The sequence below is a fragment of the Mus caroli genome, chromosome 1 (assembly GCF_900094665.2).
Source record: "Mus caroli chromosome 1, CAROLI_EIJ_v1.1, whole genome shotgun sequence".
NCBI lineage: Eukaryota > Metazoa > Chordata > Mammalia > Rodentia > Muridae > Mus > Mus caroli.
In genome coordinates this window covers 19,689,685-19,706,258 of record NC_034570.1, presented here as the reverse complement: position 1 = coordinate 19,706,258, position 16,574 = coordinate 19,689,685, and the positions used below count along the sequence as shown (strand labels likewise).

The 16,574-nt window shown below is 40.5% G+C and overlaps 1 protein-coding gene across 2 annotated transcripts in view; it reads right to left on the bottom strand.

Annotated features, from left to right (window-relative positions):
* Window positions 1-16,574, bottom strand: part of Col9a1 (collagen type IX alpha 1 chain) — a 75,992-nt gene that overhangs the window by 18,335 nt on the left and 41,083 nt on the right. For both annotated transcript variants that reach the window (XM_021157330.1, XM_021157337.1), the window contains 13 exons: window positions 13,930-13,983; window positions 13,105-13,158; window positions 12,910-12,963; window positions 12,733-12,786; window positions 12,261-12,314; window positions 11,117-11,161; window positions 10,187-10,240; window positions 10,040-10,093; window positions 4,267-4,320; window positions 3,561-3,632; window positions 3,030-3,065; window positions 2,286-2,330; window positions 903-935 (listed from right to left, as the gene is read on the bottom strand). In XM_021157330.1, the coding sequence (XP_021012989.1) occupies window positions 903-935; window positions 2,286-2,330; window positions 3,030-3,065; window positions 3,561-3,632; window positions 4,267-4,320; window positions 10,040-10,093; window positions 10,187-10,240; window positions 11,117-11,161; window positions 12,261-12,314; window positions 12,733-12,786; window positions 12,910-12,963; window positions 13,105-13,158; window positions 13,930-13,983 (663 nt within the window). The remainder of the gene's footprint in view (window positions 1-902; window positions 936-2,285; window positions 2,331-3,029; window positions 3,066-3,560; window positions 3,633-4,266; window positions 4,321-10,039; window positions 10,094-10,186; window positions 10,241-11,116; window positions 11,162-12,260; window positions 12,315-12,732; window positions 12,787-12,909; window positions 12,964-13,104; window positions 13,159-13,929; window positions 13,984-16,574) is intronic.

Genomic DNA, 16,574 nt, shown 5'->3' with positions numbered 1-16,574 from the left:
CAACTTCCAGCCAGATTTGGTCTACTTTGCTCAAAGTCTGCTTTTATTCTACAATAGTTACTTCCTTTAAAAGTTGTCCTTTAAATATTCAGATATTCAGAGGGAAAGAGGGATATAGTGGGTTTGTTTTTTTAAGTAAGGTTATAGTAGCTGCTGTGGAGATAATTTGTTGGATAAAGACAGAAACTTACAATATTCTAGAAATAGAATTTAAGAATTCACTGGAAGCTAGTAGTCTGGCCTTTGAGATTACCATCTTAGCTTCTTCACTTTTTCTGTCTAAATTTTAAGTTCCTAATTGTGTTGATGTGCACATAAGCAAGATGCCTCAGGATTCCTATGGGTTAGACCCATAGTAGATTCTGAGTTCATCTACTCTAAGGTCATAGGTTTAGTCTCTGTAAAGTAACAAAATTGAGGAAGCTCTTCATTTCACAGTTCTGGGGAGTCTGTCATGTTTTCTTACGTGGTCTGCTTCTCTCTCAGTTCCCTCAACTAGAACACACAAGAGATCAAGAAAGTCATTGAAACATTTTACAGTAGCATACCAGCCATGGAAATTCAGTTATTTTCCTAGCTGTAGTGTGTGTCAACTCTTTGAGATGGCCCATTTGGGCGGGATATCAGAGCATTATAATGTAGCATTCATTGAGCCATTTATAATACTGAAACAAAAAACTTTCTTTAAAGTGATTAGTTCAAAAGTTAGATCCATTTACACAGTTGGGGATGCCTTCCTGCTGGACAGACCTATTATTTACACCTTTATTTAGACATGTATTTCCTTGAAGTCCTTCAAGGATCTAATTTTATACAATCATTTCCTGAAGCAGAACGTTGCATTTCTTACAGTTTTATTGATGTTTTTAATTATTTGTAATGTTACTGTTCATTATACTTACAGATCCCTTTGGGCCAGGTTGTCCCATATCTCCCTAAACCAGTAAGACAAAATTATATTAGCACAATACATTCATTTTACATAGTTTCCTAAAACATCTTTCAAGTAATATTGCACTGTAAAATACAGAAAACCATGTGCAGATGGAGCACAGAACTGCAGAAAATGTGTTTGACTCAAAATGTGGGCTGTTGTTCCAGTTCAGCTTCTCAACTCTGTGTTCCTGTGTGAGCGAGTCCCCCTCCCTGACCCTGGCTAACTGATCCATTAACTAATAAGCTGTAGTCAGGGCTCTGTGGGGTTCACCCATATCTACAACTCAAAGCACCAGGAATGAAACTGTGTACATAATAAGATAAATAATAAAACAAAATAAAATAGCTTTTTCTTCCTGAACACAATAGATATTTAGGACTACGTATTGAAATTTCACTTTTGTATTTTTTACTTTTTTAACTCATTCCCTAAAATCTACCAAATAAAATATGCATGTTTTTAAGCTTTAAACAAACAAACACACCGACACACCAGGAGATCTTCCCATCATTAATTTTAGATGAGTTCAGTTCACGTGTTAGTATATGAGTTAGCATATTTCCACTACAAGACAGAACTGATTTAAATTTTAAAACACTCCCTTAGCTCATAAAATGAACAGCCACTACAGAAACTAAAATGCAATAAGCTCAGAAATTTGGGGGTGGGGGGGAAGTATCTGGAGACTTTGCCCAGTTCAGACATTTCATTTATATTTATTCTAAACCCTGCAATTCTGAATAAATATTAGCAGATTGTTTCTCTGCTTTTAGCGCATTCTAAGGTTAGTTCCTAGGAAAGACATTACTGGATGAAATAGGATACAAACATACGTTTCTGCGCTAGGTCTGGTCATTCTCGCCAAAGCCACTATGATGAGTCTGCAGACTGATAGCAAGCTCTGTGCTTCCCCCTTTCCTGGAGACTCAGTGGTCCCATCCTCTGGATATGGAGGCCATTCCTTCATACATTTTCAGGGCAAAGAGAATGCCTTCAGCCATTTTTATGAGCCCACAGCTCCCTGAATCTAAAAACTCTTCAATATTGTTTCCCTGCTCAGGCCTATTCCTATGTATTCTGTAGTACTACATCAAGAGCTTAAATGTCTCACTGTAAGACCACAGGAGAATTAATCATCTCGAAGAGAATTCTACAGATATTTAAAGCTAGGTCTACCTATCTATCTGCTCTCCTAGGCCTTGCCTTCAGTATTGGGAATCACTAGATATAAGCAGAGGAAAACCCACTTAGTTTTTAAGGTAAAGAACAGTGTCAGAAAGAAGTATTATATTTTTTTTCAACAATTGTAAAGTTTTATATTAACCAATTTTTTTAAAAAATGTCTTACAAGGTCACCCCTTGCTCCTGCTTCGCCTTCTTCACCAGAGGCACCCTAAAATTTTAAGATAAAATGTCACATGTTTTCCAGCTCTCCGTTCACGGTTCAACTTTAACCTGTCAACATTGATAAGCATTTATGAGCAGCCAAATGCCCCAAGGATCATTCAGGAGCTCTCAATTCCATGACAACAGGCTAATCCTATGAGAAAAGAGTAGACTGGGGACTCCAGAGAGACCTGGCAGGTTTCAGCTAATTGAGTTTGAATCATTTAGTTAGATTAACAATTCTATCTAGCAGTTTTAAAATTCAATAACCCCGGAAAGTGTCATTCTACAGTAGAAAGAGGAATCCAGACACAGGCCAACTCCATTTACACATTTTATTGGCTGAGGTCTCGATCAAAAAGCATCTTGATTAGATGCTCTTCTGTGGCTTCAAAAGTCTGTGTCATCTGAATAAAATTCAGCAAGCTAGAGAGACAGGGCTACCCACTTCAAAGAAAGAATACTGTATAGTCCAGGAAACAGTCATTAGTGCCAGCCTCCAAAAACAGTCTGGCTGCACACCAAACTTCACTATGGTTTTCCCTCACTATAAAGCACACTGAGAACAGCTGTGTGCCTTCACTGATACACCACACCCACAAGCCAGACAGCCCCTCCTTGTACTTAAAGTGGTGAATACCCAACACCGCAAACCACATGCAATGCTTACCTGTTCACCCTTCCGCTAACCACACTCAACACTTACCTGTTCACCCTTGGGACCCGGTTCACCGAATACACCCTGGAGTAAATAAAATTTGACAATTTTCAGCATCATTTCAGATGAGCCAGTATCCTTGAATGAGCTGATGGATAAGGTGATGGAAGAGAGCTCCCTGATTCTCACCACTTAATTGAGGACCAGAGGGTCTCGTCACAATTGTTTCCCAAAGCTCTGGTAACATGAGAGCATTCTCTGGTCATATTCATATGAATGAACTTTTACTGGTAGGAATAGAAATTTAGAACTAAATAAAAACTATAACTGCAATTGATTTTTTTTCCTCCTCACCCTTTATTTTTCTTCCTTCTGGAAAGTTAGTTTTGTTTTGTCTTGAGTGTCAATTCTCAGTAATTTAACACTATATTTCTTTCACTCTATTTCTTTATGATAGTCAGTAGAGAGAGTCTTCACTGGGTAAAGCAACCTTGATTTCTCAACAAAGAAGGAGTAAACATTCCAGATTTAAAAGAGGGGGAACACACACAAAACCATGTAGACCTCTGTATAGCTTACCCTGTCTCCTTTCATTCCAGGAAGTCCAGGGGGCCCAGGCAAGCCAGGAAGGCCAGGGCTGCCAACAGATCCCTGGAAAACAAACAGAAAATCTTCAGAGTCACTATGTCCTCGATGCTCAAAGTTGGCAAGACAGACGGGCGAGGGCAGGGTGGGGGTTGGGGGGAGGGGGCCGGGGTATCAACTCATATGTAAAGTTAGTGTGTGGTTGATTTAGTGCTGCCTCACTCCTGCATCCCAGGAGAAGAGGGGTGGGTGGCCTCCCACCTTCCACCCCATCTCTGAATTCCCTCTGCACAGCTCAGCAACAGTGGACCCTTTCAGCCAATGCCTGGCAGAACGGCAGCCCGCTGTTGCTTCTCCTGCTGTGTAAACAGAAGCTACACAAGAAGCAAAGGCCACCATTCATCCACAGTTCCCTCCATTCCACTAAGAGGCAGATGCCAGCCATGGCACTTCATGCCTCTCTGGGTTTTCGAATGCATTCTACAAGCCACGCTGATTAAAATACTTATGGCAACTATCATAGATACAGTTGGAAATTCCATATCGACAGCTTCACACACTCACATAACAACTAAAATAAAAACCATATATACAGTTAATTAGATGATCTTTTGCAATTTTTCTCTCCTTTCCTTAAAAAAAAAAAAAAAGCATATCTGCTTTGCAGGAAGCAAACATGTAGAGTGGAAACCTTACTTACCAGTTTCCCTGGTATGCCTGGAGACCCTTCTGGTCCTACTGGGCCTCGACTGCCCTGTGAAAGCATATATATTGTCATCAGCTAGATCATCAGCCCAGAGTTAAATGCTTCATTATTATATGAAAAGAAATAACATTTCATCCAAGCTTTTGGTAAAATATAGGTGTTGCCAAAATCTCCCATCACTCCAACTGAAGGCTCAAACCATCCTGTCAAGAGTCTAACCAGTCACCTTCTGTGCACTGCTCATGGAGCCTGCTTGTGCTGTTCACGGGATGCCAGGCCAGAACACCAGAAATGTTCACTGCCTGTACACACAATGATGTTAGTAATTTTCAGCATGTAAGTCACATCCTGTTTTACATTATGACTATTCATATATACACTTTTATGCTCTCACTTAGACATGTTCTTAGGGTATTCCATACCCACTCATTGAGCATGCTGCAGTGTCTGTGTAAGCTCTCGGGTCTACAGATGCCTTAAAGAAGCAGCTGGCAAATGATTGTGTGCCTCCAAAAAGCATAAAAGGGAAACACAGGGCAGAGATGCTTGCCTTTAAATGATTGCTGCAACCTCCAGAAGACACAGATGGTAGACATTTATAAACTTTCTGAGATAAAATTTCTTGTTTCACTCATTCTAGATCTAAATATGTCTCCAAGGATTGCAGACTTTGTTAAGTGTGACTCACCATGAAGGTCTGACAACAGCAATGCTAATGTTATATCTCGTGGGCCCATCTCAAATTTTATTATTTGAAATCTAAGTTTTCTATTCTACTTGAAACCCTAAACTTTAAAGAAAAGACATTTTTAAGAAAAGGGGGTATGTGACTTTTACTTCTTTCCTTGAGAACCCAGCATAGTTTTATACAATCTGACTAAAACCTGTTATATACCTAATGTTGTTTGCAGCTCAGTATAATGCAGTGGAACACAAGTAGATAGACAATCGCAATTCCTTCAAGGTTTATCATGAAACCGCAAGGACTAATTTGAGTTAGTTTTCCTTTAAACTGGTATAACAGTTCCATTTTAATAATTCATGATTCTAAAGGCTTTTGGTAAGGTTGTATTATTCTGGCCTATATCTGTAGGTTGGACAAGGTATCAAGATCCATAAACCTTCAATTTCCCTAAAGGTTACCACATTATAACAGTCTCTGGCTGTGGGCTATAATTTCATTATGGCCCTTTCAAATGACTTATGAGTGACTGAAACTCAATGCTCGTAAGTACTTTTCAAAAATTTTTATATTAACAACCTGTCAGGTTAAGCATTTGGAACAATACATTGGTCCTTAATTCCATGGGTGACTTGGAAGCCCAGAAGTAGTACCCCAGGAGGATGTAAATCCAGATGGAAATGGCCACTGCAACAGTTCCTTTTTCTATCCATCAATTAAGATTGTCTTCTGCCCTCCCTCCAGATACCCACCACAGGAGAGGCTCATGGCCCACCCTTCCCATAGGAACTATTGACTAAGGAAGAATACTAGAAAAAGGAGAGTCATCATCTTCCATAGTCTAGGCAGTTTTAAGTCACGTTCCCCCCCCCCCATGCTCCAGGGGACTGCATCACACCTAAGCTCAAGCAGATGGCTCTGGTTATACTCATCAAGTCACTCAACAAAGACAGAATCAGAAAACAGTAAAGGGGGCAGGTCTTTATGGAGGAGTGGAGTAGAGGATAAGACAGGTATGGAGTATGTGTGGTCACAGTACATTAGACACATGTATGACATCGCCTACAAATAAGTTTACTTTTTAAAAATTGCAACAAAGGGGAACTTTAGCTTCTGCTCCAATTAATTTGGAATAGATCTTCCAAGATGGCTTCTCATCTGTGTGTGTGTGTGTGTGTGTGTGTGTGTGTGTGTCTCACTGGCATTCTCAAATAGTTCCCAGCTGCACTGTGATGCAGAGTCTCAAAGACATTGGTCTAACAAGACTTTAATCTTAAAAACTGATATCACTGATGAGGAAAAAGAAATATCAGAATGAAGCTTAATTCCTAACTCCTGCATTCACTTAGTCTCAAGCATTCCCTTCTATATAAAAGAATTGTGCTACTGTATCAAAGTTAAGAATGGTTAGTATAACGAGATGAAGAAATTCAAATATTAGGACTCTAGAGCCTTTAGTTTATGCTTGGGCAGACTAACTATCTCAAGAGTCAAACACAAGGATTGTCTCTGCCGGCATCTTATTTTCTCATCATTCGTAGCTCCTTAGTGTTTGTCCTGCAAGTCCTTCACATCCCAGGCAAGGCAAGGCTGAGTGCCCACAGATGGCTCAGAGCACTACTGTCAATACCTGCACTGGTAGATGGATGTACCCAGGGGGAGTCAGTATCTATGTAGGACCAGGGAGGAACCTGTGACATGTAGATGTGTCTACTACTGCACAAACAGGTAGGTTCTTTGTTCTTCTGCATTTCCATGTTACAAGCTCCAGGCTATTTAGAATGTATCTATTTCTAGAGAAATATTATCTTTACTGGGGAAGTCTACCATGTTCATTTTCATAACAGAATTCAATGGAGTTACAACCAAAATGCTAAGGGCAACACACACACATGCATGCACGTGCATGCACACACTCATGTAAATTCTAGATTTTTATGTCAGAAGAAAAAGATGAGGAACCAAGATATAAATAGCCAACCTAAAAATGGAGCCTAACCACATTCTAAGAACAACTAGGCAAGCCACCATCCACTGAGCCTGTGCTAAGTAGATGACAGAGCCTTGTACTCCAGCATCTTGTGGTCACCACTCTCAGTGTGGCCAATGGAGGCAGGGACAGAAATGCTCCTCCCCATGGCTAATATTTACACACCCCATAAGAGTTCCCATTTATAGGAAGAGAATCAAAAGGAACCTGGATGAAGATGGAATTCTGCCAGCTGATGTGTGAGAATGTACTAAAAGGCCCTTTGTTTCTCTCAGCATCTCTGAGAACTTCAAACCCATCAGCCGACACATCCTTAAAAGGCATTCAAGGCTTTAGAGAAGATGCAGAGCCTCTGTCCCAGCTGTGGCTACAGATAACCCCATGGAGTCCTTTAGGTCTGCATTGCGTGGTTGTCTCCTAGCATTTTGCTCCATATTCCAATATTCCCTATCTCCTCAGCCCTCTTCACCTTTGATTCTGAGTCTCTCGTGCCAGGAGAATTTGGCAAAAAAGTACCAACTTCAAGCCATGCCATGGCAGTATTGGCATGAGAGTACAGAGAGAAACAGACACCAAATAATTCAAGTCGATGCCACTTCCCTTACAAAGGAACATTTATAAAGATCACACACACACAAAAAAAAGCATTACATTTAGTTAGACTAAATGTTACCAGCATTGCTTTCCAAAAGAATTGACTCTATACCATTGGTTTAACTTGTCGTGGCTCTCATATTTCACACATTTCCAAAATTACCTAGCTAACTAGCTGAAGCATAAAGAATATCTTTGGTGCATGTTAGCTGCATTTCAGAAGTGAGAAATTATACATCATTACGTTCAGCCTGTTCTGTATACTAAGTGTTTCTCTCTGGCAGTAACAAAAAGAAAGGATGCTGGTTTTATTCAAAAGATCAATTCTTATTTCTCTAAACCATTTTTTATCCATTTATTTTCCTATTAAATTGGAAAATTACATGAGGTCTACCTCAGGGAATAACTTTCAGTTTGTTACAAGGATTTTTTTAAAGGATTCAATTTTGTGATATGATAGACTCATATTATCTTGTGCAGATTTAAACATTTCTTTATATGTAGGCAGAGAAAGCTCTATCTGAATGCTTACCATCACTCCTATCTGCTTCACACACCACTGCTGAGGGCTGGGCAGGATGGGGAGTGGCTTAGAATATTCAACAACACACCATATGGTCCCCATATGGAGACCTCTGTGCTTGAGGCTGTTGTGCTGGGGTGGAGTGAAGGTCTCCAGGAAAAGCATATGATGTTCAGAAGGAGGAAAACGAGCAGGGTGCTATTCCCGGTCAGAAGCAAGAGAGTAGAGCAAACGTAACCCCACTCATCCAAAAGCCTGGCAAGCTCTGAGAAGCCTGGAGGGTGGCTGGCTAGGAGCCAGTAAAACACAGTACCACACCAGGGCCAGGAGCCTCTCAGACCAATAATAAACCAAGCAGAGAAAGTGTGACAGAGTGGTTCCCAGGAAATCACTAGAGAATCAAAGGAGTGAACTAACCTTTCTTTTATAATCAGTGAGCTAAGAACTACACAGAGCAGTCCTCATCAATTAGAGGTGCTTCTACTCCACAGATAAGGATTTCTGTTGGCCATCTTGGGTTTCCATGCATGCCACGCAGGCCTCCACACACATGACACCCGTATACACATGCATGTGTGTGTTTTGTGTGTGTGAATTTTCAGTGCATTTCCTGATAAACAATAGGTGTACAGTCAATGCTCATTCAATCATACACAGCTTTCTGCTCAAAATAAAAAGTGGATTTAACTGTAAGCAGTCTTAAAATACTAATTCCTCAACACTTGTATACCTCCCTGGGTCAGTCCATCATACAGCATGTTTACTGCTTAAGAACTGTGATCTGGGGGCTGGAGAGATGGATCAATGGTTAAGAGCACTGACTGCTCTTCCAGAGGTCCTGCGTTCAATTCCCAGCAACCACATGGTGGCTCACAACCATCTGTAATGGGGTGTCTGAAGACAGCTACAGTGTATTCATATATAATAAATAAATATTAAAAAAAGAAGAAGAAGAACTGTGATCTGGCTTTAACCTCTGGTTCCTTGCCAATAATCCTCGGCAAGTGTTTCAGTTAGAAATTCACAGGTTCCAACCCTGAAAGGGAACAATGAGTGAGCAGAGGGCGTGGCTAGAGCAGGAGCTCTATTAAGAAGTAGAGAAGCATCTCAGAGCATAAATGCAGAGTCACTCCTAAGCACTCAAGGGAATTAAAAGGCATTCACAGAAAAGGTATGAATACACATGTTAATAGCAGCCAAAAGTGGAGACAAGCCAAATTCCTATACCTGATGGACAGGTGAAAACATTATACCAAGGCATAGTGTAGAGTGTAGAGTGTATACCAAGGCAGAAGCATAGTGTATAGATCTGTTCATATAAAACTTTCAGAATCAGCCATAGGGACAGAAAGAGGACCTAGGAGTGCATAGAGCCGGAAGGTTGGGAGCTGAATGCCTGAATGTGAGAGCAGGGTTTCTTTAGTGGGTGATAAAAAAATATTATGAAATTAATCATGGCGATGGCTACATAATTTTGTGAATATGCTAAAAATTAATGTCATGCATATTAAGTGGTTAATTCATATAGCATGTGAACTACATTTTACTAAAGGTTTTTTTTTTTTTTTTTTGGTTTTTCGAGACAGGGTTTCTCTGTATAGCCCTGGCTGTCCTGGAACTCACTTTGTAGACCAGGCTGGCCTCGAACTCAGAAATCCGCCTGCCTCTGCCTTCCGAGTGCTGGGATTAAAGGCATGCGCCACCACGCCCGGCTTTACTAAAGGTTTTTAACCACACTAAAATACTTCCAGCATAAGAAGAAAATAAAAACCCCTTTATGCTTCTTTTAAACACATCATTTTGGTTCCAGTTTTGGAAAAGAAGATACACCAGATATATAAATTAGTATCCTCATTTTGCTGCCTCTCTGGGCCAGATAGATCTGCACATGCTCAAACATTAACAATCATCCATGCAGCCATAGTAAAGGACACTCAGTGACATCCTCAAAAGGAAGGCATGGGAGAAGAGTACTCACTGGAAGGCCCCTGGGTCCCCGAGGTCCAACCTCTCCTGGGGGCCCTTGTTGGCCCTGTGGAAAGGAAAGCAGACAGAGATACAATGAGCCAACTATTCCTGGTAGCTATCAATCTTAATTGACAGAAAAGCATAAACATAGTCTTACTGGTTTTCCTGAACTTCCCAACTGACCGGGCTTCCCTGGAGCACCCGTGTTACCCTAAAGACAAAAGACAGCATTTAGAATAATTCAGACAGTGAATATAGTCATCAGCCTTCCTTATGCACACCAGGCATTGCTTCTAGTAAATAGCATTCAGCTCCTGGTTACATGGTGAGAACCTGGGAGAATACAGCCTCTCTTTCTTGCCTATGTGTTTGCATACACATGTAATCACATGTTCACATGTGTGTGCATGTACAGGTATGTGTGGGATGTGAGTGCCGCTGGGTGTTTGTGAAGGCCAGAGTGTATTCCTCCACATTTGTGTTTATTGAGATGGAGTATAGCATTGGCCTGGAATTTGTCAAACTCTAAGCTGACTGTTCACTGAAGTGAAAGCATCCTTCTAAGATGGTAGGCACACACTTCTACACCTGGCCTTTCACATGGGGTTCTAGGGATCCAACTCAGGCAAGCGCTTCCCAGACAGCACCACCTCCCCAGCCTCAAGTTCTGCTTTATCAAGTTTTATCTAGTTTACTCTAAAGAAAAGCTCTGTTTTATCGTGCTTGTTTTACTTCTTTGGCCTGTTGTTTCAAATGACTTGTTCTTGAATTCTCTATAGAATATAGTGTGACATAAATTCTATAGCTTAATCATATCTTCCTAATTTTAAATAGTCGGAAACTATGGAGCTGTCTCTGTGTTATACCAGCAAAGAATAACAATTCCAGGAAGACAGTCTCATCAGCCATTTTCCACAGCTGGAAAAGAGATTAGCACATGGACACTTTAAAGGATTTTGCTTTCTGATTTCTCCCTGAAGTTAAATATGAAATAAAATGCAGGCTGGGTATATTAAAAATTATAACAAGAATAAACTCATAAAGGCATAAAGCAAAATATTAGCTGCAAGCTCAATTTGGTTTTTACCTTTTCACCAGCAACACCTTTTGCACCAGGGATTCCAGGGACGCCCTAAAGGAATACACACAGATTCTGAGTTTAACTGCCTCATCTGAGGAACCAACAAATGCCAAACCCTCCTTCTGAGAAGAGGCAGAAGGGACCATGGCAACCTTGAAGACAGCCTGCAGAGATGCTGCCTCATAGCGGAGCTTCACGTGGTGTGTAGCGTGAGGCTTTCCCGTGCCTTGTTAAGTGTGTTAAGGCTGAACAACCTTAAAGAAAATCTCCAAGCTAAAGTTATTTTCTGGAATGGTCTTCAAATAAGGATTTGGCCCCATCTTCACATCAACAGACCAATCTTAGGGCAGGACAGATGCTCTAGGAATGTAACATTGTTTCTTGTACAGAATAATCAAGTCCCCTTTTTGCTCCTGTTGGTATAGGGAAGTCTGTAATATCCCTGGCAGATAGAAAAATGCCATATGCCATAACAGATTGGGAGCCACTACTTGATGCTACCAAGTATCCTTTGTTAACCAAAAAGATTCACTTTCAAAGACGCAAACACAAAAACTCAAAAACACAAACAACATATGAATTTTTGGCCATACATTAATAAAGAATACTGATTTTAATGTTTCAACTATTCAACTATCCTATAGCCCAAGACTGGGAACCTTTGTCACCCTGTCCCTGAGAACTATTTCGCTCTCCTATCTCAGCTCTGCTAACAAGAACTCCAAGACTGGCTAAAAGTAAGACAAGAGCGAGAGCTGTGTTGTGAGCCGCCATGTGGTTGCTGGGAATTGAACTCAGGACCTCTGGAAGAACAGTCAATCCTCTTATCCACTGAGCCATCTCTCCAGCCCTGGCTCTGGACTATTTAAGGAAGATAACAGAAAAGGCAGACCCAAACAATAAATTTAATAGTGCATAAGCAGAATGTACTGTTCTTTTTATGACTCTTGGGTAAATGACCAGCTAGCTAATCCTAAGGGGAAAACAAAATTTTAAAAAAAATGAAAATTAAAATAATAGAACTAAAAAGAAAAGAAAAGAAACCATATTTTCCTCAAATTGCATAATGTATCTATCCCTCCAAATTCATCTTTGTTTTTGTCACACACATCAAACATGAACATGTAAGAAACAAAAGATTAGCACATACTGGTAAGCCCTGCAATCCCACGTCCCCGGGGGGTCCAGGCTTCCCTGCTTCACCCTGAAAGCAAGTTCATTATCACACAATCAGACTTTATGAACTGCTGTGTTCTTCTAAGAAAGACAAGTACATGCATTTTAGGTAAAATAGCTTCCCAGCAGCTAAACTTAGGCACACTTTTAAATTACTTAGGTCAGGGTCAGTGGTGGGTAGGACAAAGGACACATATTCAAACATAGAATTTCCTTCAGCCTACACTCATCAGTGGGGCTATTTCATGGAGTTGCTAAGCCAAGAAAATAAGTATGCTATTTTAATAATAATTTTGCAATTGACATTTCAGTTTACAATTGAAAGAGAGAGAGAGGGAAATGGCAGAGCTCTCTAAGCAAACCTGGTAATGTTATAATGGAATGCCAAGCATACTTATCCACAGCAGAGAGATCCCCATTCAGGCAAACCCAGTCCACACATCTACCTTTGTCCCAGGCATTCCTGGTATTCCATCTCGGCCATCTACACCTGGCAAGCCCTATAAGACACACAAAGAGCACACTGTGTCTTAGAACAAGACGTAGCCTTCTTTCCTGCAGTCCCACTGCAAGTCAGTAATTATCCTGGAAACTATACTTGACACCCACAGCTCGGGACATACCGTGTCTCCTTTTGGCCCCGGGGATCCAGGAATTCCTCGGGAACCTTGAATGCCCTGTAGGGCAGAAGAGATAAAAGAAATAAGACATCTTCAATGATTAAAATGCCCAGGCCATGCCAAATAGGAAAAAAAAAACAATAGATAACTCAGAAGAACAGGAAGTTTTGCAAGGATTCAAACTAATTTTGTACTCACTCTGTCTCCCTTAGGACCTGTTTCTCCTGGAGGGCCTCGCTGTCCTTGATCACCCTGTATAAACGTAGAAGTTCCCAATGTGAACAAAAGTTACTTATTTAGGAGTGTTTTATGATTAGGAAGCTTCATCCACATTGAGAATGACTAACTTGTTTTTCAATGTGTATGGATATTTTGCCTCTGTGCACCATTTGTGTGCCTAGTGTCTTTGCTCATTTTTCTATTAATTCACTGGCTCTAGGAATGGAACCCAGGGCCTTTTACCTAATGGAAGAAAGCACTCTGCTGCTAAACTATGCCCCTAGCCACCCTGTTCCCCCACCTCTTGTAATGGCAGAGTCTCACTGAGATGGTCAGACTAGCCTTGAACTCACCCTGTCGTCCAAGCATGCCTTGAATTTGGGCATCTTTCACCTTGAACTCTGGAGTAGCTGTTATTACAGCCTCTACTACCAGACCTGGCTTCTATTTTTCCACTTTAATTACTTGCATGTACAAGCTACTTATATATTATATAGATAGCATTGTTTAATCTAGGAGACTCTTAGAAATATGTATTTTGTGACTAATAGTGTTCGTTGTAATCTCAGCATTTGGGAGGCTGGAGCAGGAGGATTACTGCAAGTCTAAGGCCAGCCAGGGTTGCATAGCAAGATGATATATCAATATAAAGGAGTGAAAAGCAGAGGTGGGGGGAGAAGAGAGGGGATTCTAGAAGAGGAGTGGGGAAAGCAGCACTGCCTTTAAAAAGTCACTGTTTTGGTTTTTGTTGTTGTTTTGTTTGTCTTTTGTTATTTGTTTGTTTGTAAAAGAAAAACTACTCACAGCTGCACCTGGAATGCCCTGAGGTCCAGGCTCTCCATCAAATCCCCGAGCACCCTGAAAACAAAACAAAGAAATAAAATTCAGATCAGTCATGCATGCTACACGGCATCTTCATCTTTCTAATGCATACCCGCCAGAATAAAAGGAGGCTTTATATTTTAATGCATACTGTATTTGTGAATGAACACAGAAGAGTAAGCCATTAGACACTCCACACATGAAACCACAAGTGTGTATTGCTTGTCATGCTAACAGCACTCAGGACAGTCCCTGATACAACTCTGGATGCTTTAAGATAACCATGGATCTATTCTCAACTGCTGATATGAGCTGAAAACTGGGACTTATTCAGAGGACTTAGCAAGTCTCGTATAAGATTTAGTGGTCAGTTTCCAAAAGTCTCAGGATACCTATGGAAATTCATTTATGCTAGAGGGCTGAGAGCCTCCAGGTGAGTGTGACTTTCACTTCACTGAATTCTACAGTGCCACAGATGTGAGAGGGACTTCTATAACTCTTGAAGCCACCACCCTGCCCGATGTAAATAAAAGTAAGTCATATGACTCTGTGATTCAGAAGAGTAAACCATCAAGACTGTGAGAGGAATCTAACATATATTCATAAAACATATTCACTTTATATATAGTAATCAACCTACTTTCTCCAGATATATCCAACTTACACTGTGATAACATAGGAACTAGCTAGATCGTAGTTGTCAACCTTGTTGCGACCCTTTAATATACTTCCTCGTGTTATGCTGACCCCGAACCATAAAATTATCCCATTGCTACTTCATTACTGTCATTTTGCTACTGTTATGAATCATAATGTAAATATTTGATATGCAGGATTTATTTTCATTATTACAAACTGACCCAAAAGGGTTATGACCCAGAGGTGGGAACCACTGGTCTAAATATTTGGTTTTGTTTTTGTTTTTTTTTTTCAAGTCTAATCATCTGGAAATGATCCTGACTTGGCAACAGAATAGATACCATCTTATTTTCTTCATTAGAATCAAAAGATGACTTTGTCTTAAAAACAAAACTACAGTGGTTTTTGTGCTCACTACATAGTGTCCTCAAGCAAGCACAGGCTGCATCTTGAAATGCTCTTCTCCTCTAAAACTAAATAAGAAAGCACGAGGATAACTTGAGCGGATGGATGGTCTCCTAACAATGTAGGTGAAATGAGAAGGTGATCAAGCCAAGTTGAAAGCCGCAGAGAACATTGGGTGGATGTCAGTCCAGCCAAAGCAGGTAGACCTCACATATCATAACAATGAAAACCTAGAAATCCTTTGCTAGAAAGTTCAGAAGCTGGCAGACTCAAAGAGGAAAGAAAACACTATGGAAGCCGAGGGACCACAGAGCTCTGCAATTCTTTGATCCCTAAAACCCAGAACAGAGCAGAGACATTCTCCATTCACCAGAAAAGAAAGGATTTCGAAAACCTGAAACAGACACTGAGTTCCTCCTTCACCCTGCATTGCAAGCATGCACCTCCGCCTTTGCATGATAGAAATAGCTTTGATGCACTCTCACTCAACAGAGAGCTCTCTGTACCTTATAGCAGTCCAGCTCAGACCGGAAGTGCTGTTACTAGGTAACCACTCCACATCTGTGTTCACAAGAGGAGCTGCCTTTTTTTTTTTAAGCAATTTGACAGAAATGAAGAGAAATGAAAATTTTTGAAAACTATCAAATAGTAAACAACCTCAAATAAAGAACACATCAAGAGCAGTAATTGGGTTTCAAGGTGAGGTCGCCTATTTTACGGAGTGAGTTAAATCTGGATGGAAATGATAGCCTGGGTGTCAACTACACTGAAATAAATGGACTTTATTACTTAATAACCGAGAGTAATATAGAATGTTACTTAAAGTGGTATGGATGTAAAAATATATAGGACTTCAGTGTGTGGGTTTTTGGTGGTTGTTTGTTTATTTGTTTGTTTTTAGAAATACCTTAGAGGAAATGGAAAAAGAAAGCAGGTAGAAAAATATCTAGAAGAGATTGAGTGTGTGAAGAGAGATAGAAGAAAATGTGATAGACAAACCAGGCCCACAAGTCAGAGGATGTGTAGCTCTTCTGACATGAGCTTACCTTGGCCTACTGAGTATCAACAATGAAAACTTACTGTTACTTAATTTTAACTAAAGATCACTTTGCTGTGTGGAACTGATACAAAGTAGCAAAGCTAACTGGAAAGAGAGCAACACCAGGGTCCAAATTGTTGAGGAGCAAAAATGTTTAAACAATCTATAGTCCCGTATACTGGCATTCTAAAATAAACTTTCTAAAAAAAATGTTGACCTTTTTTGCTTCAGCAGTAGACATAATCCCTCCACCACACACGTTCCACACACACAAAGCAATATTGCTGAGAGTACTATGAATGGTTTCCATTGTTTTTCCTTAGGATAGCCACTCCACCAAACATCACAAGTCTTCATCCTTCACCATCAACTGCACCTCATCCTCATGACATCCTGAAGTCAGCTCTGCATGGGCTCTCCCAGATGTCATATCAAGATTAAGCCCCTGCTTTTCCCTACTTTCTCCTCTATAAGTTTCAGTGTCTCTGGTTTTATGTGGAGTTCCTTAATCCACTTAGATTTGACCTTAGTACAAGGAGATAGG